This window comes from Pungitius pungitius, chromosome 5 (assembly GCF_949316345.1).
Source record: "Pungitius pungitius chromosome 5, fPunPun2.1, whole genome shotgun sequence".
Lineage (NCBI taxonomy): Eukaryota > Metazoa > Chordata > Actinopteri > Perciformes > Gasterosteidae > Pungitius > Pungitius pungitius.
In genome coordinates this window covers 15,094,279-15,119,702 of record NC_084904.1, presented here as the reverse complement: position 1 = coordinate 15,119,702, position 25,424 = coordinate 15,094,279, and the positions used below count along the sequence as shown (strand labels likewise).

At 44.1% G+C, this 25,424-nt stretch overlaps 2 protein-coding genes across 8 annotated transcripts in view; both read left to right on the top strand.

The window, feature by feature from the left end:
- The first annotated feature begins 1,461 nt into the window (after positions 1 to 1,461).
- On the top strand, positions 1,462 to 20,218 carry sorbs3 (sorbin and SH3 domain containing 3). Of its 5 annotated transcripts, none has more exons than XM_037481632.2 (21): positions 1,462 to 1,606; positions 8,340 to 8,412; positions 9,087 to 9,263; positions 9,476 to 9,548; positions 10,090 to 10,217; positions 10,556 to 10,619; positions 11,622 to 11,660; positions 11,744 to 11,831; positions 12,414 to 12,522; positions 13,576 to 13,629; positions 13,756 to 13,863; positions 14,402 to 14,457; positions 15,791 to 15,861; positions 16,368 to 16,429; positions 16,549 to 16,595; positions 16,760 to 16,874; positions 16,976 to 17,101; positions 17,471 to 17,986; positions 18,130 to 18,233; positions 18,353 to 18,459; positions 19,490 to 20,218. In XM_037481632.2, the coding sequence occupies exons 2-21, from the start codon at positions 8,401 to 8,403 to the stop codon at positions 19,495 to 19,497; spliced, it is 2,064 nt and encodes a 687-aa protein (XP_037337529.2). In that variant the 5' UTR covers positions 1,462 to 1,606; positions 8,340 to 8,400; the 3' UTR covers positions 19,498 to 20,218. The 5 variants fall into 5 exon arrangements, with proteins under 5 accessions (XP_037337529.2, XP_037337531.1, XP_037337527.2 ...); XM_037481634.2 differs by having other exon boundaries at positions 1,466 to 1,606; positions 17,471 to 17,572; positions 18,905 to 20,218; XM_037481630.2 differs by having other exon boundaries at positions 1,466 to 1,606; positions 18,905 to 20,218.
- A 563-nt stretch (positions 20,219 to 20,781) lies between these two features.
- Positions 20,782 to 25,424, top strand: part of pdlim2 (PDZ and LIM domain 2 (mystique)) — a 28,964-nt gene continuing 24,321 nt past the window's right edge. The window contains exon 1 of one of the 3 annotated variants that reach the window (XM_062562398.1): positions 20,782 to 21,133. The gene's annotated coding sequence lies outside the window, so the exon portion shown is untranslated. Of the gene's footprint in view, positions 21,134 to 22,952; positions 23,197 to 25,424 lie in introns of those variants that run through there. The other 2 variants (XM_037481679.2, XM_037481680.2) reach the window with 2 other exon arrangements.

Here is a 25,424-nt window from a genome sequence, read left to right as displayed (position 1 = left end):
GTGGTTTTAACACATACATTGGAAATGTATCAGGGCCTCTACAATTTGTTTGTGACAGGTAAATGTTGTTTTTTGTACATCCGGTTTGTGCAATGTGTATGAGAAGAAGGAGGGAGGTCACTTTTACAAAATTCCATCTCTCTGTGTAAAGAGAGGATGAAATTCCCATTTTGAGTGCTGAAAGGTTGAATGATGTTTTGTTCTTCTACACTGTCAACAGATGGTTGGTGGTGTTTGTGACCAGATGGCGACATCTGGCTGTAGTCATGGTAAAAACCAAGCTACGCACAGATCTTTTAATTCCCACCAGGAGGCGATGTGGCACCGCTTATCTTATCATGTGAATGTCCACTGCAGCTCTGGCAAAGTGCATTTTGATTCACAGATGTTTGGAAACAGGGTATGGAACTATTTTCTTTTTAAAGGGAAGGATCAATTTACTAACATAACAAAACTTAAATACATTATTGCAACACTGATGGAATAAAATTATGCACAATGATTTTATTTCCACATCTACTTAGTTATTTTCTTATGAGGACTGTTTTTCCCCTGAAAATGTCACTGTGGAGAGTGACTGGTCATCTCCTGAGTCCAAGAAGGACTCCAGGCAAAGAGAGAGGAGTGACCTTTGCTTGCTGATTTTGCAGCCAACCTGTTAAATATTTATCTTGGATGATTTGTGCTTCTGGATTCAGAGTGGCGGAATCCAGCAGGCGTCTGCTGACCAATATCAAAGCACAAGGAAATGTGGGAGTGGCAAGCCAATGATAAGCCACTCAGGAGCTCAACCTCAGTTTTACACTGTTACAGAACATATAGCCGATCTGTTGACGACACTGGACTTTAAAAGGAAAGCAGTAGCACTACTTATCTGGGCTTTGCTGCAGGGGTTTCCTCATACTTGCTGAGGAGGCCTGGTGCTGGAACAGAACATGGAAACACTGAGACTTTTCTGAAGCCCTCAATTGTGTGTGTGTGTGTGTGTTTGTGTGTGTCTGTGTGTGTATGCATCACTGCTTAGAAATCTTCATTGAAATACTCTTCTCTTTTGAATGTAAAGATGGATGTTGCAAGGTGTCAGGTGAGCAATGGAGCCACCTGGATCTCATAGAAAGCTCCTAAAACGGACTTCTTTGTCTGATCGGAGTAATACAACAGTCTAATATAGTGAATAGAGCGTGCTATTATGATATGTGTGTCAATCAGGCCTGTTTACCGAGAGGGCCATGGAAATGGCCTCCCTTTCCCCCTGCATGTTAAACACTGGAGGGTGGTGCCACTACGCATGTGCCTGTATGGGAATCTCTATTATTTCCAGCTGTGGATGGAAACTATTACTGAGGGCCTTCTCCCCGATGAGCTTTAAAATTCATGCTCACACACAGACACACACACACATGCGCACGCCTACGTACGCTCAGACAAACATTCAGACCCGCGCTGAATCATTCACTAAAGATAAAAGACACCCTGTTGGCCTGAGAAAGAGAGGAGAAAAGAGGGAGGGAGAGTACAGAGCGTCAGCGCTCCTTTCCTTCTCTTTCATTCACTTCCTCGCCCACTCTGCACTGAGGAGACCTCACTGCTCAGCCTGCACTCGCCTGTAAGTACTGTACAACTTGTGCTGCGGGCTATGTCAAGGAAGGGAAGATTCACAATTCAAGAGATAGGGAGTGTTTTTCCTGCCTCGGTCATGTGATTGATTTGCTCGTTTAGATGTGGTTGGTGACATTTTCTTTTGGGAAGGAAGCTGCGTCTAACAAAGATTTGAGTGTCACGTTGTTTCCCTTCATCGCTCAGTTCCTCTGTGAGAACCACGAAGATGAACAGGATCGGCCTGTTTATTATCTTTACTCATTGTTGTTATACTTTTTTTTATTTTTGAGTCTTTTGACGGAAAAGGGCGGCGGGTATGTGGAGGACTCCGCCACAGGAGATGCCAATATCTGTGGTTTGAAAGTTCACCAGACCCCTGTCCAAAAGCTGCCTCCTGTTGTTACTTTAGTGGTTATTTTATTTGGAAACTTTTTAGCGTGTGAATATTTACCCATCGGAAATATATTCAATTTGAGGCTAAATCGCTGACATTCAGCAAGCACCTCAGAGCACAACCTTTGCTACAAAGGACTGGGAATGACGACAGACCTCCTTATCTGTCTTGCATTGATATGTTGACGCTTATTTACCTGATAATAACCGGATGATAACCTTACAGACTTGCTGTCCGTTTTTTTACCGTAAAGCGACGTCGTTTTCGCTGGATTTCAGGCTTTTCTGATCAGCTTCTGTAGTAGCATACTGTCACTCACACTCGTGTGACAAGGGTGGTCTTCACAGCATGGCAACCATCTACAAAGGGCCGTGCCTCTCCACTCCTGTTCTGACAATGTGTATTAGTAAAAAAGGGTGCTGGCATCGGGGGAAGTCTTGTCTTGTTTAGGGACCTAGAGACGGAGGGAACAAGGGACCAGTGTGTGCAGAATCCTGGGCCAAAGCTGCAATCGCCTCTTGCATGATTACCTCATTATATGCAGAGAGCGACAGGGTGTCAGATGCGATCGCTGCTGGGTTGAGAATCTGCACAGATCATTAGTAGGAGCCTCCACCTGAGGCCTGCGCTGCCTAGCTCGCCCCTCCGGTGCAGCAGCTCAACAGCTTGGCAAAAAGCAACCCCCGTTCGAATAGCTCAGGCTCTGTAAATGGATATCTGCCTTGGGTTCCATTGGACACACCGAGAACACTGAATTATTCAAAAAGACCTGAGTTCTTCAATTTGGAGTTGGATCTGGCCCACACAAAAAGAGAGAGACCTATTCCATGTGCTGTTTACTTTATTGCTGTAGCCCAAGGTGCATGTGATGCATCTGATTATGTTTGTTAGCGCGTGACTGGATCCCTCACCTTGGAACTCATTCTACCTGCTGCACACTCAACGCCAAAGAAAGCCTGTCAGCACGTTAGATTTCCAGTTTTGCATTGTTTAGTGTTCCTTGGCGAGAACTGCAGGCAAACTGGAATTCCAGGTCTTTTTGGGCAATTATTGTGTGCAAGATTTTTAGTATGGTTTGAATAACATTACGGACTTTTCTTGGCAGTTTTTAGTCTGTTTTTGTCCTTTGTCCATATGTTGATTTGTCTGTTTGTGGGTGTATGTGTGTACTTATGTGAGAGAGAAAGAGAGCTATTGGGAGAAAGTAGTGGACTGTATGGTGTGCAGATACATGACTGATACACTTCCAAAACTGCCGCAGAAAGAGCTCCTATTGTTAATTCACAAGATATATCCATCTCTTGCTATCAAACACATAAACACACACAAAAAAGGAGAGGGATGGGGTGGGAGAGACAGTCAGGAGGGGGGGTGTCACTGGTCAGTGTCTGAGCGTTGAAGGCGATGAGCTATTTGGATTCTTCGGTCAACCCTGCGCTGTGAAATATCACCTCATCACAACAATAGGGCCGCTTCACTGAAAGCGGTGCCCCCCCAAACTGACAAGCCAAGGCCAGAGGGTGGCTTTTGAACAGGGACCAAAGTCGGTTGCCATGGCGATGCCTGTCAACCGGGAAGTTCTTCGTGGAGGCAGTCGGGGCGAAGGGCTGAGATAGAGAGACAGATAGAGAGAGAGAGAGAGAGACAGAGAGATTGTGTGTCCCGGTTAGTGTCATTAGTGAGAGAGAGACTCAGCAGGGAGGGTCTCCAGCGAGGTTTACTGCTAGAGGCGTCGGTTCACTCGTCGGTGCCACTTTTAAGGTGAGTACACTTTCTCTAATGGGAGCACATATTGGAGTCACGGCATGGAGTCATCTTAAACATTCAGACCGTTCAAACGTGGGTCTTTTGGAGGTTGAGTAACCTGTCTGACTGCTCAAGGCGGCTCAACAGGATTAGTGCCGCAGATCTGCACCTGAAAACAAGTCGACCCGGGATGTGTGGTTCTGATGTTGAAACCTGTGGGAGTTAACTTGACTGAGCTTTTAGGCTGTGAGATACAGCTGCAGCGCAGGGAGAGACGCGGGCAGGGAGCTCCCCAACATGTCGTCCCTGGTTGCTTTGCAGGCTCCAGAGAGTCCAAGGAAATCATTTCCCATCCTGCTGCACATATCGAGTCCAGTGGCCCTGGTGGCTCCTCTTCCTGTCAGGGTGATCTGCACAGCCGGCTCTAATTCCCTTTGTGATATCACTGAGGGTCCAGCTGCCAGTCCTCGTAGTCTACATTCAGCTTTGAAGATGAAAAAATGACAGGCATGAGGATTTGCGAATATTTTTCTGTACCTACCGGGATTTGAGTGTGTATTTTCTCATGCTTGTGTTCCGACACATGGTTTAACTTGTGAAAAATCCAACCAAATAAGGAGTCCTCTTGAATGATACAAAGTGTGTTTGTTGTTAGGACATATCTGATAAACTCCGCCTCAACGTTTGGCGCTTCGAGGAGAGAGAGAGAGAGAGAGAGGGGTTTTGTTTATTGCCCTGCTCCTCCTCCTGGAAACACATCGACCTCTCCATTGACAAGAAGCACACAGACTGCCTCCTCCTGTTGCTCTGACTGGAGGAGCACCATACAAGGATGCAAAATACTTCCCTACTGATAAATGTCTGCATCCCCCAATAACTGCATATCATAAACCAGAGGCCCCAGGACCTTGTATGGGCCGCATATGCGCTACGTTGAAGGGCTGCATGCTTGCGTGATCAACCTCAGAGGACCTCTCTCCAACATAACTGCAGAGTGACTCATTTCATGTGTTTAGAAGGAAATGCCCACTTTATTTATCGTGCAAATGTGCTTGTGATTACCTTCTCACCTCTTTTTAAGGCAAGGTTTCTTCTGGTGCTTACGACCCTGTTATGCAACCTGTTCCGCTTCGGTGATATAGTTTGTACGTGCAAACCGGCGATAAGACTTCCACTTTTGTTGTCCTCGGGCTCGGGAAATATCAAAGAAAAATGAGTGGAAGGTTGTTCAAGAAATGTGTGTTTAAGGCCAAATGTAACGCAGGTCAGCGCTCACCCAAACAAAATGACCACCTTGAACAACATTGAGCTCACGTTCGGGCCGTTGTCTCGCGTGTCTGGGAGCAGGACTTTTGGATCTGTTCATGTGCAACAGTTCCCACCTTATGGAGTCAATGATTAACTCTGCATTTCTCCTCACTGCGCTGCACACAGAAGCAGAGTACAACACCAGCGCCTCTGAATGGACGTTGTTTAAGGAGTGACAGTTTTATTTGTTTTATTCAAGTCCCAGGACTTTGGGTCATTGTCCCAGCTCATTACTGACGCATTCTCCATCGTCACTGGTGATTTATGAGGAACAGGACCTGCCCTCTGGCCACAAGTCACTACTTATTCAATGGTGTGCCAAGAGACGGCAGAAGTTCACAGGTCAACATTGTGACAGTTATTCATTGGTCCCCTTGACAGTCTCTTTCTGGGTGGAAACAATGCAAGGAGCTCTGTATGTTGAGGAAGAGGTAGTCATAGGTCAGTGTCTTCTTAAAATTACCACTATGGAAGAAGGACAACATTAGAAGACATCCTTTTGACGACTAATGATTGTTGAGGAATGCTGACCTCCGAGCAGGTTCACCTGTCATCCGTTGCTGTGGCCCTGAATGAGAACTGTTGATTGAATGCGTATTTTTTACACATTTTTAAAACCCGGCGGGTTTCTTTTTTTCAATTGCTGGTGTGTTGCTATTACCGGCTGTGGAAACACCTCATTCTGATTCCCAGGAATCAGGGGTGTGGTAAAGTTCACTGACCTCGTTGCTGCTGTGTAGGTCAGCATCATAATAGTCTGGTTCCTCATCCGCTCCTTTAGGGCAAAAAAAGGTAAAAAAGCTAGTTACTAATACAAATTTAAATAAGAAATATTGTATATTATATATGTATATTCAAATATTTCATGAAGCGGATGGACTTCTGTTTTGTACATCAGTTTTCAGAGTTTAAAATCTGGCACTGTGCGTCTTCAAGACCGGATGAGTTTCCTGGGAAACAGAAACAGATACTTTGGAACTAAAATCCCCTGACTTTCCTTTTTGGATGCCCTCAGCTGCCATGTAACAAGACTAAATGTAAAGCAGATTCCAACAATAGATAGTTGATGTAAAAACTAGAAAAAGAAAATGCAGGACATCATCTCATTATCAGCTGAGAAGCACTTAAACCTTTTTAAGGCTTTTTTTCTCTTGAATTCCAAAACTGATCCTGTGGTGATAATGGACCTCTCACGTAGCAGGGGTTCAACTAATTCCTGTGGCATGATGTTCACACATCTCAGAAAATACTTTCATGTGAAAGTTTATAGCGAATTCCACTGTTGAGTCTCAGTAATGATGTAAGAATAAACCAGGGGAAAGCCAGACTCTAAAGACTGCAAGCAAGCAAGGGATTTGCAAGATATCAACGCCGATTTTTCCTTTTTAGGTAGGATTGTATTCGGTGCTCTGGATGGGAGGACGCTTGGACTGTCGGAGGAATTCCCTCTCTGACTCAGCTCCCCAAGGAGATGAGACCGTTATGACATGAGCTTACACATCAGGACGTGATGTCAATAAAGCTGGGCTTCTCAGCCTCTTGGGTGGAGTGAGCTCCCGTGTTCAGCTTATGGTCATTTCTACATATGGTCCATAATACTAAGGATTTTGGAAGATTAACGTTTTAAAGGAACACCAAAAGAGATGCTATTGAGTAACATTATGGGAGATGCAGAGTCCATTATTCATGGAGCTGGACTTAAGAATAATTAGTTCTTTGCTGTCTTCTTTTTGACCATTTTTATTCTTTATTCCCCAACATGATTACAGGCACTCAATACTACATTGTAACCATATTGTTGAGCTACTCTGCTATTTCTGCTATTAAAGAGGGCTCTGTGGAAACGGTACTCATAAAAAATGCCAATTAACATCTCATATACTGTAGTTTGTCAGGGTGATGGGGCTTTTAAAATGCATGGTTGCCTGGCCTGGGGAGATGTGGCAAAATAAGAACCAGAGTGCCAAACACATTGTAAAAAAAGATGACTTAAGCCATTAGCTTGTTTGCAGTGTCTCCTGTTGTTAGAGGGATAATTGTCTGGCAGAGATTGCTTTGGGCAGGGACAAATCATCCGTCATGCCGGAGCAGTAATGGTCCTGATGTAGACACAATTCTCCGGTTGCCATTTTCTTCTCGTTATGTGAGGCTGTTTATTGGGAGATGATGACTCTGATAGAGTGACATCATTGTCTAGATACATAAGCCCTGATTCCATCAGTGTGTGCGCTTTGTGCTATGTCCTAATTTTGTGCCCGCAGTTTTTTTTCTTAGTTTTCTTGGAATTGACCGGTGGGTTTTAGACTCTAATGCTCAAATGCAAATGGCACAAAAGTCATTTGTGCAAATTGTGTCGGCAGCGCTGAGCCTGGAGTAGCGCACAGCCGTTCACGACCTTGCTGTCACACAGATATACTGTAGGTTGCATAAGAACGGGAAAAAGGCCTTATATCAACCACATCGTTTGTTTACAATTGCTCCCCAAGATAGGACAAGACAGAGATTTGACCATCCAGGGTTACATGAATGGCGGCCTGCACACGGCTGTGGCTTCTATGCCTACAATGTTATTATTGGCCATTTAGCCCCTGTAGATGAGAGGCCGCGTACACGAGCGGAAATGGTCTTTCTCTAATTTTCCCCAGGCCTTTGATGTAGAGCAGCAGGCCCTAATCTGTTTTTCTGAGGTGCAATTGATTAGGAGCTGGTCGCCACTTTCACTAGCCGACCTCCTCCGTCAACCAGCTCCTCATTGGATGACTGGGAAAGGAGAAGCAATGAAAAATGTTTTCTCATTCTGCTTCTTCTTTGAGTAGTTTCACTGAGCAGTTCAGGGTATTTCACTAGAAGGATTTCACTTCCACTTACTGGCGTTAAGCTCTTTTCTTCTTTAAAGACTCTTGGATAAATGTAACACATGTGACACAAATGTGTGACATTGTAGATTTTGGAACATTTTTATCAACATTTGCTTAAAGCAGGGAGATCGTAACATAAACTGATTCTTATTATTTTGTTCTTCAATCTTTCAACACTATTGTTTTTTTGCACACTGTAATACATTTTAAATTGACAATGGGTAAACAACATTTACTTCACATTTGAAGTGAAGATTAGAGAATACAGTCACAGGATAGTTCAATCTTTTCGATTTGTCATCTGAAGCCGCCATTCAGTTTCCATTTCTTTATTATAACATAGTTGTTTTGTATACAAATGGTGCAACCCCTCTGGAAGGTATAAGTGTGCTACCATGTAACTATTCTGAATGTCATTCTGAATGTCTTTGCAGGTACTTTTTATGCTGGACACAAGAATTTCTCATCTGTCACAAAAGGACCATAACAGATCACATGCAGTCGCAGGTAAAGCCCTTACGTTTTTTTTAAGTAAGCACATTAAACCCACAAAATCAAGGAGTCGGACTGCAGATGGAAGTTCAACTGTCAAGGCGCAAGGCGCATGAGCTTTCCCGTGACCCTCGGCAGGACCAAAGCACATGATTCAAATACGTAGCGTTCCAATGGAAGGGCTGGACCTGCCATCATTGATGAGGGAAGTAAAACCATCACCATGGAGACAAAAAGAGCTAGCCCCGCTGGACTTTGAAGTTGACATGAACGGCCCCTTCCCAACCTCCGAGGCCTGGCCCCCGCACCCCCAGGCTGGAGATTAGGGAGGCCTGGTGAATAGGAAGTTAATGGGCTCATAATGGTCCTCTCCTGTCTCTGTGCCCCGGCTCTGCACCTTGAATGAGGCCTTTTCTACAATTGTGGCAGGAGAGATGATGAAGTGGGTAGAACACAACTTCCCACTTGTGCTGCTTTAAATAAATTAGGAGCCTTTTCATCACAGTCCCCCCCCCCCCCGCCCCTCCACCCATACACTGAGGCCAGTTGAATAGCCGGGCCACTAATAAGAACACATGACCTGCCATAGAGGGCAGTGTTTACCCTGGGCCATCAGGAGAGGACATGACAGGAGCAAACTTCACGCATTGTTTCTGTTCATACACATCTCTCATTTCCCTTCTGTTTAGCGATGTGTGGAAGTAGTCGGAGATCCAAATGGCTCCTCCGGGGAGTCCAGAGATACACCGGGTCAACAAATCCTGACTTCCCCAGAGCTGGCCCATGAGGTGGTCATCTCCCCCGGACTCCCTACGCCTCCCCTGAGCCCTTTTCGTTCGGCGGCATTGCCATTTGGAGAGTGCAAGGTATGCAGAGTCATTTCCTGGAAGCTATGTTAATAACAATGTAGAAGTTGAGTGAATGGAATTTAATTAACAAGAGCTCCTCCATGTGGAAAAACAATGTATCACAGACTGCATGTTGAGTCATGTTTTGAAGGCATCACTGATGCACTCAAATTACATGACAACTAGTGGTTGTATTATTAATATACTGCTCTAATTCTGCCCTTTTAAAGGTGTCGGACGTGAATGGAAGTGGACCAACCACTCTCAGCTTTGGATCTTACTATGGGCCTTCACAGTTGCATGGTTGTTATTATCATTTTTAAATCTTTGCATAAAACAAGTGTCTCGCTTAACATCTCACTTTTTCATTAAAAAAACATAAATAAGTCTGAGTTAACATTACGAAATTTTTTTGTGTGCTGCTTGCTAAAAAAGAACCCGTTAAGATATTTTAAAGTTGCAGATGAACTAGCACTTAAGTGAAAGGGCCACTCCTGAATGAAAACAAGAGATGTTGATGTAAGCGCCTGGGAAATATGAATCAATCACAGTTCATAGAGAAAGACGTGGATGCAGCTAAGATATTATTTGAATTTGAGCAAACCTCAACGGAAGCTAAATTTATTTTTGTAGTGTGAAATGATAAAAGCAGTGAAAGTTGAATGCAGTTGAAAAGTCAGTTAATGTGTAAAGTGGTACACGTTGCTTCGTAATGTTCCAGTGATGTGGCAGTTTAGAAGATCAATAGTTTGGAAACAGATCAATAGCTGTAAACCTCTCCTGAACTTATCTGAAATCCGGGAAATAATGTGAAACAACTTGTCTTATTGTGGTTGTAACCCAGGTGGACTGTCCAACGGTGTCCAGGGTTCTGCCACTGTCCCACACGGCTGGACCAGGGAGGAGAAGCTTATCAAGTTCTCAGGAATCGGTCCAGTGGATGAAACGGGGATGCCCATCGCCTCCAGATCAGTAAGACTGTTTGATAACTTAGCTTTACATTTTATCAATGTACAGGTGAAACTCGAAAAATTTGAATATTGTGCAAAAGCTCATTACTTTCAGTAATTCAACTTAAAAGGTGAAACTAATATATTAGTATTTATATATATATATATACTGTATATTATATGTTATATTGCCATAATCATCAAAATAATATCAAATAAAGGCTTGAAATGTCTGTCTCACTTTGCATGTAATGAGTCTATATAATATATTAGTTTCATATATTGTATCTATCTTTCCTTTCAACAACATTTTAGTCCCGTCTTGTTTTACCCTCTGCACCCTTCCCTCTTTCATTACAGAGTGTGAACAAGCCCAAAGACTGGTACAAGAGCATGTTCAGACAGATTCACAAGAGGCCAGAGGGTAAGGACGCTCCTCCTCCTCCTCCTCCTCCTCCTCCTCCTCCTCTCACAAACACAGAGTGAATTCCTCTCTGCCAGTGTCAGGTACCACAGAAGTGATCCAGCAAAACCATTATCGCAGAGGCAAAACAAGACGTGGTGAAAGAGCCCTAAAGTCTAATGTCATCTCTGCTCGTTATGTCGGGCAATAATCCAGCCCCTCCTAAATGTAGCTGTTCATTTCTCACGTGTTGCGCAATAGAAGCACATTCCGTGCTATCTGTGTGGTTCACGTCAACATCGCTGCACTGTGGGGGATTTAGTGGATTTCTCTGGATCAGTTTTATTTTAGAGGAATATTTTCAACGTCCTGCGAGTGATTTGTGTCGTATCAACGTTGGATTTCAAAGCACCGAGGGGTGCTGCTACAATGGAATGTAGAACGGTGTTTGCATCCAACTCACTGAGGCCGAGCTTTGGTCGAGCAAAGACAGCATTTCTTGATTTTATATTAATATCAGGGTTATTAACGATAGTAATAGTAGCAGTTATAATGATTATAATAAGGATACATACATGTTTCGGGGCGGCTTTCATGCCACATCGTATATAAAATCTGCAAAACTGAATGCAGTAAACAACAAGCACAAAGAATAAGAAAGGAATTAAGTCAACAATTACAGACGATAAACAAAAAAGAGCTCAACAACAGGTTGAAATCAATGAAAATACGATGGAGTTGTTGTTGTCAACGTGATGAGTTTCAAGAGCAGTTTTTAATTCTGAAATGAAATCCAGTATGGGGATGTGAGTGGAAGTGATTTTGAATTATTAATTGAATTATATGTAGTATTTTCTCACTGTAAAATGTTTCTTTTTACATAAGTAAAGGATCTAATCTACTAACAAGAGGGTTTTATACTTTGTAAATGAGTATAAGAGTGTTAAAAATAGATAAGAATACACAATAAACTGCCGTATGTCAGTGTCAGTCCAATAAAATGTCTTTGCTGTTGTTCACCAGAACCCGATCTGATGGACTCGGAGCCGTGGTCAGCCGAACGTAAGTGAATCCACCAGAGTCCACATTGTTATCCTGTCCAGTTACATAACCTGTTTTTACTTAAGATCTGTACTGATGTGCAGGCCTCCAGTTATCCACCAACACAGAAGAAAGCAACGAAGCAGACGCCAATTTCTTCAGAATGACGCCTCATGGAGCCCTGCCAGACTGGTGGGTTTACGCGGGTTTTGGTGTAGATGCTTCGGGGTCACGGGACACAGGACGGCACAGAGACGGGGGTGGGGGGGGGGGGGGGGTCCGACTTAAAGGAGTAGTACGACACTTACTGGCTGTCTTACAGAGAGACGGATGAGAACACTGTGAACACCCTTCACTCTGCGCTCTAAGCAGACCTGAATATGAACAGTATTTAGGGCCCAGTACCCAGTGAGCGTATCTCAGCACAAAGAAAGGAGGGGGGGGGGGGGGGGGGAACAGATTAGATACAAGGTGCAAATTTGGTGCTGGCTTCCTCTACACGGCAGGTTGGGAAATGTCACAGGATACAAAAGTCCACGTGTACATTCACATCCTGATTTGTTTTTTAAATGTTCAGCAAAATAGGAGATTTTAGAGTGTTCTGAAGTACTAGTAATTTATTCTAATGCGAATACCAACCACATGGGCCAAGACGAGTGGAGGGAAAAGACGTGTGGGACGGACAAGTTTGGATTTGTCGCTTACAATGAACCATGGTTGAGCTGCTGTCCGTGGTGTGTGTGTGTGTGTGTGTGTCGGGGTGTTACGTTTCAGGAGCGAGGGTGTAGATAAGCTGTCGGACCCGGGGAAGCAGCATCCTGAGCCGAGGAGCGTATTTGACTTTGAGCCGGGGCAGAGCAGCACCTCACGCCTCCACAGCCAGGTAACCGCCTCACACACACAGGGCCGCGGGTCAAGGGTCACGCAGTGAGGTCACAGAACAACAATGTCTGCATTATTGTTTGAGATCATTCTAGATGTGTTGTCTCCAATCACTGGGATTCTTTGTGTGGTCTCGCACTGTTTTCTTAGTGTGGCGGATCAAGAATAGGTTTGAGTGGGGGGAGGGGGCACCTTTTCTTAAGGGATTATGGCCCATAATCCTCACATTTCATCTTCTCACGCGAGGTAACCTCTGAGTTTAGTCTTTGCACAGTTTTACCTGCTGCTTACCACCAGATATGCTCACAGGGATTGTGCTGAAAGTCTGTGATTTACCAGCTGGTGACATTCTGACTCCCAGAGTATTTATTTTACCTCCGGGGGATGTTATTTATCACAAATACTGCACTGACCCGCTGCTTTAGCGAGTCTGCAGTCCGATTGTATGTGTCACTGTGCTTAAAAACCCCTGGCGAGTTACACAGCTGTGTCTCGAGTGTTTTTTTAATGGCTCCTGCGATGTTCCTGATCTGTTGCATATTGTGACTCGTATTGAAAAGGATTCTTTGTTTCTACTCTTTTATTGGTGCTGGGGTGTCTTGTGATCCGAATGATGGCGTTAACCTCTTGTGGTGCATAATGGCTCACAGCATGGAACCGTATTTCATTTCCTCTTTATGACTGCGGCTCACGTTCGATTCCCTGGATAGCATTTAGGAAACCGCTCATCCCATACCAGGTGTTGTGTTGCTTCGAAGTGACAGTCAAGTAATTAGAGTCTGTCAATTGGAGATGAGGGTCCGTAATGAAAGAATCAGTTGCTCTCTTGGTGTTAAGTTGGGCTTTGGCCAGAAAGTGTTATAAACTAATAACAATAATATAAATTTTGTGTTACCTTACACCTCCACTGGCACCTTTTGATTGGAAGCTTGGTCAAATCCGGTTTGAATCCGTTTACACAATCTCAAAAATCGAAGGGAAACATGGCAGCATGGATGGATTAAACTGCTATGGTGAAACTACTCTTCAGTGTTGTCTCTTTTTCTCCCCTTAGGTTCACGTCTCTCAGAAGAAACAACCCGAAACACTCAAGTCCCCATCAATCGAGGTGAGCTTCTTTGACAGAAGTTGTGGAGTGCATTAGGAAGGGAGACCATTATCGTCAAGCATTGCGTGAGGTCCTGCGGTAGTGCTTTAATTGTGCCATTCCAACTCCATCGCTGCCGGGTCTCAGGCCAGTCTGGTCTCTGAGCTGAGTCGGTTTGAGGCTGAGCTGGACTCGGACATCCAGGGCCTGGAGAGGAGACTGTCCCAGAAGAAGCAGCACCGAGGCCGGGGTGAGGTACTGAGCCCGCCCCTCCCCCCCCCGCCTGTCTCTCTCTGCAAAAGCATCCCCCCCCACGCACCAACTTTACTCTCCCGCTCTCAAACGGCTGTCTCAGAGACCCTCGCTTCATGCTACCACGGCCTTGGAATCGCCTGCCCGAGTTGCTCTTGGATTGATCTGCTTTTGTTAATTGCCTGCAAATTCTCACGCCCAAATGCAAATGTGTTTGCCAGAAAAAAAAAATAACTTTCAATAAATTTCCTTTCCTTAATTAAGACCTTTGACAGGGGCCCTGACTGAAAGGTCAATGGTTTGATTCTGGATCTTTCTCCTGTCACTTTGCTTCACTTTGTTTTCCTGAAAACACAGGCAGCTCAGACAGATCATGAGTGTGTTGTTTTTAGACCGAGGAGGATAGGACCCAGGGGATTCCTTGCTCCTTTGGGAGTGGTCAGCACCTCTACTCTAAGTTTTTTGTTGAGATTTCCTGTGAGCTGTGAGATAGAGAGGGCTGCAGGAAACAAACTGCATTTAACGTTCGCTCTGCTTTCAGGAGGCCAGAGGCGGGGATCCGGAGACTGGTTCAAAGACTGGGACTACATACCACAGGTCAGTTACATAAGAAAGCATTGTTACAAATCATTCAAAACGTGTTATCATGTAAAATGCCTTTTGTTTTACAATAGAAACCACTAAAAGTGTTTTATCCCTTTATTGTATTACATGACAATGGTGCCTTTCAGTAAATGTATTGTATGTTTGTATGTGTATGTGTTGTACTGAACTTGTATAGTTGTAACACATACCAGTTCCGTTTAAATAATATATATATATTCATTACTAAGGAGGAATTTGATTTGACTTATTTTTGTAGCAAGCTGGGACATTCCTGATTTATGTCAATGTCATCGTCAATGATGCATGATGTTCACTGAGATATTTTTTGTTTTAGTTAAACTTAATCTAAACGATCTAGTGGTGTTAATTTGAATATGATGATTTTTACAATAGAAGCACATGCTGGATCGGCTAATGGAAATGCCTGGGACAATCCCCACATAACAGACCTCCTCTGAGCCCAAAGCCAAGCCTCTTAATCCACTTTGACGTTGCTTCGTCAAGTGCGAGTAACGGGCCATTGCTTCCTGCTGTTTTAAGAAATCCTACACTGTGATTGGACAGCACGACCATTAATACTTTGCAGGGTATCTGTTTTGCTATTTGGTCATGTGACTCTCTTTGCTGGACTCTGTTGGGAAGCTGTTGAAGTTTAACAAGTGCAAGTAAAGTATTTGTTGCTTCAGACCCCAGGCAGCATTCCTCATTGCTCGCCGCGTGTGTAATGCAGGATTCTCTCTGTTGTTTGCTGAGTTGATGTCATGGTTTTTACCTTTTTTGGCGTGGTGGGATAAGGTTGGGTTCTTAAGAACCTGTTGCTAAGGACATGTGAAATTCAACCAAATCAGCAGCAAGAAATTGTGTCTGGTAATATGCAAAGTAGTTCAGGGGAGGCCTGACAGCAAGCTTGGTGTTTTTGGATTAATTCTTAACCCAGAAAAAAACTAGACTGAAAATTCTGATTGAGGTTTGGAGATTTCAACCCAAGGACGACAGCACGAGACGTCCTCTGCAGGACACATTCTAGCTGTCTGATTATCTGTCTCATCTCGGTGTACAAAAACCAGCAGCTAAGGCCCGATGTGTTGTTCAGTGAAGCTGCTCGAATTCACACACAAAGACACACACACACACACACACACACACACACACACACACACACACATACATACACACAGTTTCTCCCAGCTGCAGTGAGTATTTCAGTATGTGTGCATATGTGCTTCACTGTACCATGTCATTATTACAAACCCTCCCACTTGAATGCGAGACACACAGTGACAGTATTATAAACATTAAAAGCTTTTTGTTTTTTCTTTTTCAGTAATTCCTCAGCAACAAGGCAGCCGGTCCGTCACTCTGTTGGCACATCACTGACCTCTGCTCCCACATATGGTAAACATGTGCTACACGGATCGGCACCGTGATCCTCACACCGTCTCTGCCGTGTCACATGACACATCCATACAGATTGTAAAGCGTGTGTTGTCTTGATTGTCTTTCTCTCTCTGCACTGTTCACACGTTGATAATGTTCTGCTCTCTCTAGAACCCAGAACTCAGTGTGGGAGCCACTTAATCCCATTTAATCAATCAGCACATATTTGATGTAGGCTTTCAGTAATCTAGTTGAAGGTCCCATGATTCTCTGGGTGGAGAGGAAGTCCACAAAAATAGGAAGTGGAACTCGGAAGACCTGATTAAAGATTAGCATTATCCTATTGTTTTTACTGGAAATTGAATGGAGCCAGCCTAAATCATTTCCAAGATCCGTTTTGAATTGACGTAGCCCTTAAGGCGGTTATTGCTTTTTCATCGTAACGCATCCAGAAACAGAGTTTGCTGAACAGAAGAGTTCATGTTTTAGACTATGCTCATACCGCTTTAACTTTACATCCACAGTAGAACGTCTTTCCCCTTCTAATGACGCCATGGAGCTCCCACCTAAGAAAGAAGAGAAAAAGGTATGTTTCTACCATTGTTAGATTAAAGGCATGAAAACATTAGGCATTTTGGTTCATTGTTGTTCATGCAAACGTTCAAATCTGACCCGTGATGCTGTGTGATCTGTTCCTTTTTCCAGATGAAAGCAGCGCGAGCCAAGTTCAATTTCCAGGCTCAGTCCCCCAAGTGAGTTACAGTGTGAGCTGAAACAATGGATTCACATTCCTGTTGTAGCACTATGAGATTTAAAGCTGTCAAAGCTGCAGACTGAATTCTCTTCGTAACGCACATTTGAAACAATCAATTAATTTTGAACGTGTTAAACTCATGATTCTTATTCCTGTATTTAGGGAGCTAACGCTGCAGAAAGGCGACATCGTTTACATCCACAGGCAGGTAGATGGCAACTGGTTCGAAGGAGAGCATCACGGGCGAGCTGGCATTTTCCCCACATCTTATGTAGAGGTGACTTTCTCCACGTGTCTCATTTGATGCTGTTTCTCTGCACGTTTTTATAGAGCTTTGCTATTAATGGCTCAAAACTCTCGCCACTTTGTCTTCCATAGATTCTGCCTCCCACAGAGAAGCCGACACCCATCAAGTCCCCCACACTGCAGGTGTTGGACTACGGCGAAGCGGTGGCTCTGTTTAACTTCAACGCGGACCTACCTGTTGAACTGTCTTTTCGAAAAGTGAGTGCTGCGGTGCTTTCAGTGCTTTGCCTTCACATTTGTATAGAAGATATTTGGACACTCTGTCCAAGTTAGATGGAAATATTGATACTACTCCCAATGTGTGTATGATAAATGGGAGGCTACCAGCGACTGGTTAGCTTAGCTTAGCGACTGTCTCCCTAACAGCTCCTCCAATGCTCAACGATACAGTTGGCATTGCTTTTTTGTTTAACCTGCATGAATGACTTGTGATTGCACTGGGCCACAGTTACAAGGTGTGCATGTAAGTGGTTTACTAGAATCACCAGTATTTGAATTTCATTGGAAAATGGGTGTTCCTCCGTGTAATATCCAACTGTTGTGCGTTCTGTTATTTTTTTTCCGTAGGGCGAGACGATCGACGTAACCAGGCGCGTTGACGATAAGTGGTTAGAGGGGAGGATCTCAGGGACCCTTCGGAGCGGCATCTTTCCGGCCAGTTATGTCCAGGTCAACAAGATGCCGCGCACAAAATTCTCTGCGGATGACTTCCCACCGGGGCCCATGTCCCCTGGCTCCCCTGGACCCCAGAGTCCGGGGCGTCCCCTCAACTCACCCTGCCCGCGGTCACCGTTGTCCCCCCTTACCCCCACTGCCCTCAGCCCCCAACCCGAGCACTACCCACTGAAGCCATCTTCACCGCTCCCTTACGGCAGTGCAGCTTCACAGTCGCGCTCCCCCACCCTGTCACCTGTGTCCAAAGAATCGGCCTACCGGTGGCCCTCCAAAAATGCCGCCCTCAGCCACCGGATCGGAACGAACGCCGCCAACCACGGCTCCGCGGCTCCAGCGGCGTCCCCTTCCGCTCACAGAGCTGGAGCTTCCACGGCAAACGCGTCCCCCAGATACACTGACCCCTCACAGGTCTGCTTGCGCTGCACTTGCCTGAGAAATCCACTGCATGGCTGCTCCCGGGGGGGCGGGGGGGGGGGGGGTCACTCTTCATGTTCATGGGACTGTCGTTTATCTTTCCTTATTGCCTGATGTTAAGATGATATGTTTTCCAGGGTGCGTGGCCGAACCAGGCCGCTCGACTCAATCCACACGGTAACTCCCTTCAGCAACCACGAGTGCCAATCATCCCCGATTCCTCAGTCGTGCAACGCCAACCGTGAGTCTCCACGTTTTTTGTTATTGTTGTTGTTGTTTGTTCACATTTTTGCAGCTCTGGTGAATCTGTGTCATGCAACGTTTTTTTTTTTTCAATGACTTCATCGATCTCTATTTTAGATATAAAGCTGTTTACAACTACAAACCACAAAATTCAGATGAGTTGGAGCTCAGAGAAGGAGACATCGTAAGAGTGATGGAGAAATGCGATGATGGCTGGTTTGTAGGTAAGGAATAAAGTGATTCATTGTTTAATTGGCTCAATCTGTGATGGAGCATTTATTGATACCTCAACAAGTATTAAATCAAGATTATCCATGATTTTAAAGTTGCTAAATGTAATGTAATGTAATATAGACATTTCTGTAGAATTGTTTGAAAAGGACACAAATTCTGAATTTATTTATTTAATACATTTTAGCCACAAGGTAATTCGGAGTGGTTTACATGAAACACCAAAAGTGTATGCTGTCTAAGAAATTATTGAATAGAAGACAACATCAAATAGAAAAGTAATCCTTATTTTAGATGGAGTTACTACCAGTTTCATTGTGACAAATAGCTAATCAAGCACTCCCTCTAGTGGACATATTGCAACACTGAAAATGTAATAAATTGAGGTGTTTGTTCATTTCTGTCGCGTGACCACAGTGTGTGCTTTGTTCTTTGTAGGTACGTCAGAACGGACTCGTGCTTTTGGGACTTTTCCTGGGAATTACGTGGCACCTCTTTGACCTTCTCACTTCCTGCTTGCCCACATCCACCTGAACTCCTAAGAGCCCAACCAACCACTCGCTCAGCTCTCTTCAACCGATCCCTCTTTGACACTCCAGCATTTGTCCGCCCTGTTATACCCACAACACTCCCCCACCTAGTCCTGCATCTGCACCTCTGTCTCCCAGCACAGAGGTGCAGATGCCTCCTTGCATGAGTGCATGTGTCCGTGTGTGTCTGTGAATGTGTTCCACTGAGTGTTGGAGAGTGTTGAGAGGAATTAATCAATGCTTATTGTACTGTTTGCGGTGTAAAGAATGGACTTTTTTGTTCCACAACTGTTTGCAGCTGCAGGAAATTAGCATTTCTCCCCAGTGAACAGTGCTGTTCCTTCTGAGGGCCTGATACAGTATGACGCTTTTGTCTCTCTCTCTCACCACAGTGCCATCACAAACCACTGCTGAGAATGAATGAATAAGAATGTTTCAGGCATTGCCATTGATTAATGTATCCTCCAAATATCTTACTCAGATTTTCTTTCAGATCTCTGAAAATACCATGGGCAAGTTTGAGGGAACCACACAAACATGTGTGCTTAAAGTAAAGCACTTTAAGGTCCCGGACATGTCAAGAGAAGTTTACAGCCTTTAACGAGGCTATACAGAAAAGCAAATATAATTAATGTGTCTACTGTTTTCATAAGCATGTTATTCATTATAGGATATTTTGCTTTTTTGTATTTCCCAAGCCATGGAGTGGAATGCCGAATGTTCATGCAATGAGATGGATCGTGTATTGGGCCGTGAGAGGAGTTGCTTTGATTTTCAATGAATCAGCTGTGTTGAAAAACTCAAGAGTTAGACATCGACATCACATCTAAAGAAAATAGAATGATCTTTTGAAGTATTTGAAGTAAAGTTTCATGTGCCAAATCTAACCTTCCATGATATACCTTTTTTTTAATGATCCATTTAACATTTCCAGCTTTATTTTCATTACAACTGCTTTCACAATGTTTCTGCTTACAGGGCTAACATTCTCACTTTGACCGTATTTCTAAAATCACTTACGTTTGTAGCAGTGCAATCTTTGACAAGTGAGGCAAAGTTAGACATCCTTATTAATGTGGTAATTCTGCAAATGTATATGAATATTCATGATTGTACATACTGCAACAAATTTAAAGTATAATATATATTTGCTTATAAAATGTATCTCATATGTATGGTACGAAATCTTTTCATTAAACATCACAGAGTGATACTGAAAGAAGCTTGTCTTCATGTCGTGAAATGCTTGTCACGTATGGTAATACAACAACACTTAAGGCCAGAATGAAGCTGACCGGCTTCATTCTTTATCTTCATTGACCAGGGACCACTGAGTCACAGCTTCAGTACAAAGCTGCACATTTAAAGCAAATCACATTCAATGTATTCTTAGATTCATTCATACTAATCACTCTCATATAGCCTTTCATTGTACAGTTTTTATTTTAATTTCAGTTTGGGCTATTTTGCCTCTATTCACGTATCAAATACAAAACACCTTTAGTCATGATGATCATTTAAAAGAAAGCAAGTTTTATGCTTCACTTCATCACCTGCTACATCGATTAGACACATAGATTGGCCTATTAAATCGAACCATCTAATCAGGGTCCGAAGTGCACGTGTGACACCAGGTGAAGGCGGTTACGCTCAATTAAAAAGCAAGCAGGAGGAGGGGCCAAACGGTGAATGACGTCACTGGTTAATTGACGTGGCGCTGGCTGCTCTGCTTCGCGCCGTCAGCAGGTGGCGCGAGCAGACAAAAAAAACGTGTGTCTTGAAGATAAATGGCTCAATCATCACTGCTGCGCCCTCCTCTCACAAGTGACCTCCTCTGATGCGGAACGCCCAGTCTGTCTGTCCGTGTCAGAACTTTTGTTTTGGTAACAGCACATGGCCCTTTGAGCTCTTCCCACTGATCCCAGTTCTGCGCACAGCTACAGGTGGGAGGGACGTGGACTACCAGCGCGTCGCTACCAGCGCTTTCTGCTCCGTTTGCTCTCAAGACGGGACGCGGTGGTTGTTTCAGGCTGAGTGGAACGGGGAATAGTGCTTTCTGCTTGGTGTGTCGTCCAGGAGCGCGCCGAGACTCAACAGGTGGAGAAGAGCGGCCCCTGGAATCACTGCACTCACCTTGGTGAGTAGGCTGAACGTGGCTTCAGCAGCTTCTACAGCAGCTTCTCAGCCTCTTCAAAGTGCTGCAGCTCAATTCATCAAACTGCGTTTAAGTGACACACTGGTATCCTCAACTTGCATGTCACATTTCTGTTTGTAAGTAATGTGATCTATAGTTTTATGCCGGGTATTGCATATGATTTTATTCTCGGGTAATTGAGGTCATTTCTGTATCTCCGGGTTTGGGAAGTTCAGGGAATGAAGTGAAGCCTTGCTGATTTATGATTGATACCAAATATGAATTAATGTCTGCAGCACTCTCACGCAAGGGCATTTTTATTTTTTTGCTAATGGTGCGTGATATATGTGATAATGAGAAGTCAATCTAGCTGCCAGTGAAAGGCCCACACATGAAGCTTCCCACCTTCCTTTAGAGACATGCACCCCTGTTAAGGAAAGCATGGACGCCCTTTGCACAATAAGTAGTCCTTGTGACTTTTGGAGCAGATGGACTTCATGCAACCTCCGGAATGTACAAGTCAGTATTTGCGGTGTACGTCACATTGAGTTTTAACTGGGGAACCAGCTATCTTTTCTCTCCTAAAATGACCTACTGACTCCGTTCTGGTTCAATTCTGAACCCTGAAGTGTCGAGACATGGCTATTGCTTCAGTTCACTCCATCGAGCGGATCTTGCTTGTGAGTTGAGCAGGTGTGAATGCACTTTGAGGTGTTGCACGGAGTTCAACTTTTAATCAAGAATGTTCTGAATGAAACCCTTTTTCCAACCCCTTCTGCTGAACTGCTGTTTGATGCATGCTCTACATAAGCATTCTCTCACTTAATGGGTTTCCTTTTCTTTTTCTTTTTTTTAAAGAATGAAATGGGCCTAAAGCCATCCAGGAAATAAACAATCATTTTTAGATGGTTTTTTACCGTCTAACACAAGGGAAGGATTGTTTTCAAAACTGCATTTAGACTTTTTAACTTGCACAAGGACCATGTTGTGTGTTATAAGGGGTAGCGTCCTTCTGTGAGGAACATGTTTGGAGTTGTGCACGAAGTTGGTTAAGTCTGGATGGTGCTAGTGTTTTTTTTCATTTCTATCTGTGGTTTTAAGAGGCTTTGCACGGTATTTGACAGTTGATGAAACGTTTTCTGGGGCAGAGGATGGTTCTCACACAGTATCTAGCAAGCTTTCGAGGGCACCAAGGTGCACCGTTGCAACGGTTTCGTTGACGAGTGCAAGCAATGAACAAAAAGCGTTGGTTGGTTCGTGTGTCTTTTGTGAGAAAAGCCTATTTGTGAATGCAGAGGATGTGGTGAACCAGTCTTCTTGCCGAGCAGCAGAGTCTTGAGCCTGTTCAGCATGCACATCAGCAACACAATCTCATGATGATGATGCAAAGTGAAGCAATCATGACCGTACAGTAGACACAGTCCAGGCCATTGTAACAGAGCTGCATGACGCTAGTAAAAAGGGATGATGGATAATCTTAGAAACAGTCCTTTTTATAATGCACAGGCCATGAACATTTTTCTACAGGAGTGGGCCTCCTTAAAACTAATAAGGGAGGAACCCACAAAGTACAGGTATGGCCAAGTGCGTGATTGCTTGGATGACACACACTATTCTCAATACATTATGTAGAAATGACTGTACAGAAACTAATTAACCAACACCCTATTTGACATCATTTGTTGTGTGATGTTATTTCTCCCTAGCGACTGCTGTTGTATCTAACCAAATGGGTGTGATTTTTAAGAATGCCCAGAACGGTATACCACTGCTCAGTCCAGGGAGAGGCTCGCTTTTGCATTCCTTTCTTTAAATTTTTTTTAAATTCAGTGTGTCGATGCCGCCTTGTCAGTGTAATGCGTGACACGCAGGGTAGAGTCAACAACCGACCGCATCACTGACAAGAGCTGTGGAAAGTTGACGCTGCTGTACCACCAGTGAGAGCTTTGACAAGCGTGATTCACAGGAGGAATATTCCCTCTCAGCCACAGTGGATCATCGGAGTGCGAGAGAGTGCCTTCGCATCAAAGCTCAGCCTGAGCTTTCAGTTGGATTTACAACGTCTGGTATGTTCATCAGCTGTTCTTTCACTAGTGGCATGTCAGCGACTCTGTGCTTGTTCATTCAATCCGGGGGATTTCTCCTCTGAGTTCAGGGAGAATAACAACAAAAAAAACCCCTTCTCTGTGACGCGGTGGAGAGTCGATGTAGGTGGCCAGGTTTGACTCTCAGAGATTTTATTGTACAGAGCTTTAGTCTGCAATCTACACAGTTGATCTATTGCCTTTTACTTTGTGAATATTTAACTACCACTGCAGTAGAGATGTAGAAACTTGTTTCTCCAAATGTTCCATTCCTTTGCATGAATGAGGTGTTGATTCTTAGGATCTGCTAAACACACTGATGGAGACATTCATCAGTTGGTCCCTTTCTCTCTGGATATTTAGCAGGCTGTGTGCCCTTTCCATGCATGCATTTTCCTTCTCTTATCAATTCTGATCAACACGACCACTGGTTGCTCTAACTGTATTGTGATGACTTGCTGAAAACAGTTAATGACTCATCAGGTGTGCCACATTACAATTCAGTAATTACACACGGTGTCAGACTTGTGTCTGCTCGTTCAGCCTAAACTACTCGTAACTGCATGTTAAGGGAGTTTAGTGACACGGAGGATTGTAGCGTCTTTTCTCATTCAGACAATATAACAAGTTAATATCCTAAACCAATAGAAATTGGCAAACTAGTCCATTTTTGTTCAATATTTTGAAAATCTGGATTATTGTAGTATGTCGCTCATATTTGCGCTTCACTAATCAATTTAGTTATCTGAAACAGCAGTTTTTTTTTTTGGCCATGGTTTTTCCTTTTGAAGAATGTATTATTGACAGGTTTTTGCGAATGTAAACCCTTGGGGCTTTGCATGTTGGGGCAATGAGCCTTGGAAGCGACATTCGGATAGGCTTGCTCTTCCCCTTCATACCTCCACTATCTCATCTGCCTGTAGGGACAATCTCTCAGATGTGACAAGGTCCAAAAGGCCTTCGACACGCACAGAATATACATGAGGTTTGGATTTCTTCTGGAGAGGATGAAAAGTTCCCTTTATAGACACTGAATCTGAGCTCATTACATTCCTGTTCATCACCTGCCATGCTGAAGGGTGCTTTGATGTGATGAAACATCAGTAGCTTTAGCAGCTTTTTAAGGGAGAACGATCAGACCAACAACCTAAAAATCGAAACGTATTTTTTTTTTTTTTTTTAATCTCAAGACTTAAGAAAAGCAGCAAATGCTCAACATTAATGAGCTGTGAAGAAATGTACAGGTGATTCATCCACCCTCCAAATATTTTTTATATGCATCATTTTGAACTAGGTTTACCAATTTAAACTTGTAACTTCATAAATCAACCTCCTTTAGGACATTTGACTGCTTCTTGTTGTAGGCTTTCTAACCTTGCTGTTTGTTGGAATGCAGGTAAGACGTGAACATGCCAGTCGGGAGTGAGTATGACGTACGCCTTTAGTACCAGTTTCTCTTCTCTGCGTGCTGAACTCCTGCTATGCCTCGGCTGACCTGCGAACAATGAAAGAACTTCATCACTAGAATTCCTTTCTTTGTGTGTTGAATTGTGCTGCCGTATTGGTGTGGCCGCAAAGGCAGATGTCACCAGAACAGAATTTCACCATTTTTAAAATGTGAATTGGCAGCAACCCAACAGCACTTTAGTGTGATTGTGAGTTCTCTCCTCCAGGCCTCTGTTTTTATGCGAGCAGCAGTGCAGTCTTTAAACCTCATCAGTGTCCAATTACGCCGAGTGCGGCCCTCATCCTCACCACCAGCGTGCGCCTTTTCTTCTCTGCTGTTTGTCCACTCATCGCATACTTTCACCATCCGTTCGCTTTGACGTTTACCACCGCTAGCGCTTTTTTACGACGATTACCGTCAACCTTTTAGGCAGGGTGCTCGGTTGCTAATGGCCGCTCTGTAGGAGAAGCTGCTGAGGCTCATGGAACTAATTGACACCCCCAGCGGCTGGGAAACTTTGGGGCGGCTGCTCACTGTCATTATCAAAATTCCACTTACTTCTGGAGGCCCTAATGACGGTGAGCCCGGCTACCTTGCTAATTGCCCCAGACTGTTAATGGCTCACTGGGTCAGCGCTGCCTGTCCCAACACTCGTGGAATGTGCAGCCCTTGAACTGGGCCGGTGTTTGGAGGGATTTAAGGGCGCAATGTGGCTGACGTCCTTGATCCACTTAGACTCCGGCAAAAGGTTTTGCGTATGTCT

Coding starts and splice junctions, on each gene's coding strand:
- sorbs3 (XM_037481630.2), top strand. Junction 13,864..14,401: donor AGCACCGAGGCCGGGGTGAG/GTACTGAGCCCG, acceptor CTCTGCTTTCAG/GAGGCCAGAGGCGGGGATCC. Junction 16,430..16,548: donor CTAAGAAAGAAGAGAAAAAG/GTATGTTTCTAC, acceptor TCCTTTTTCCAG/ATGAAAGCAGCGCGAGCCAA.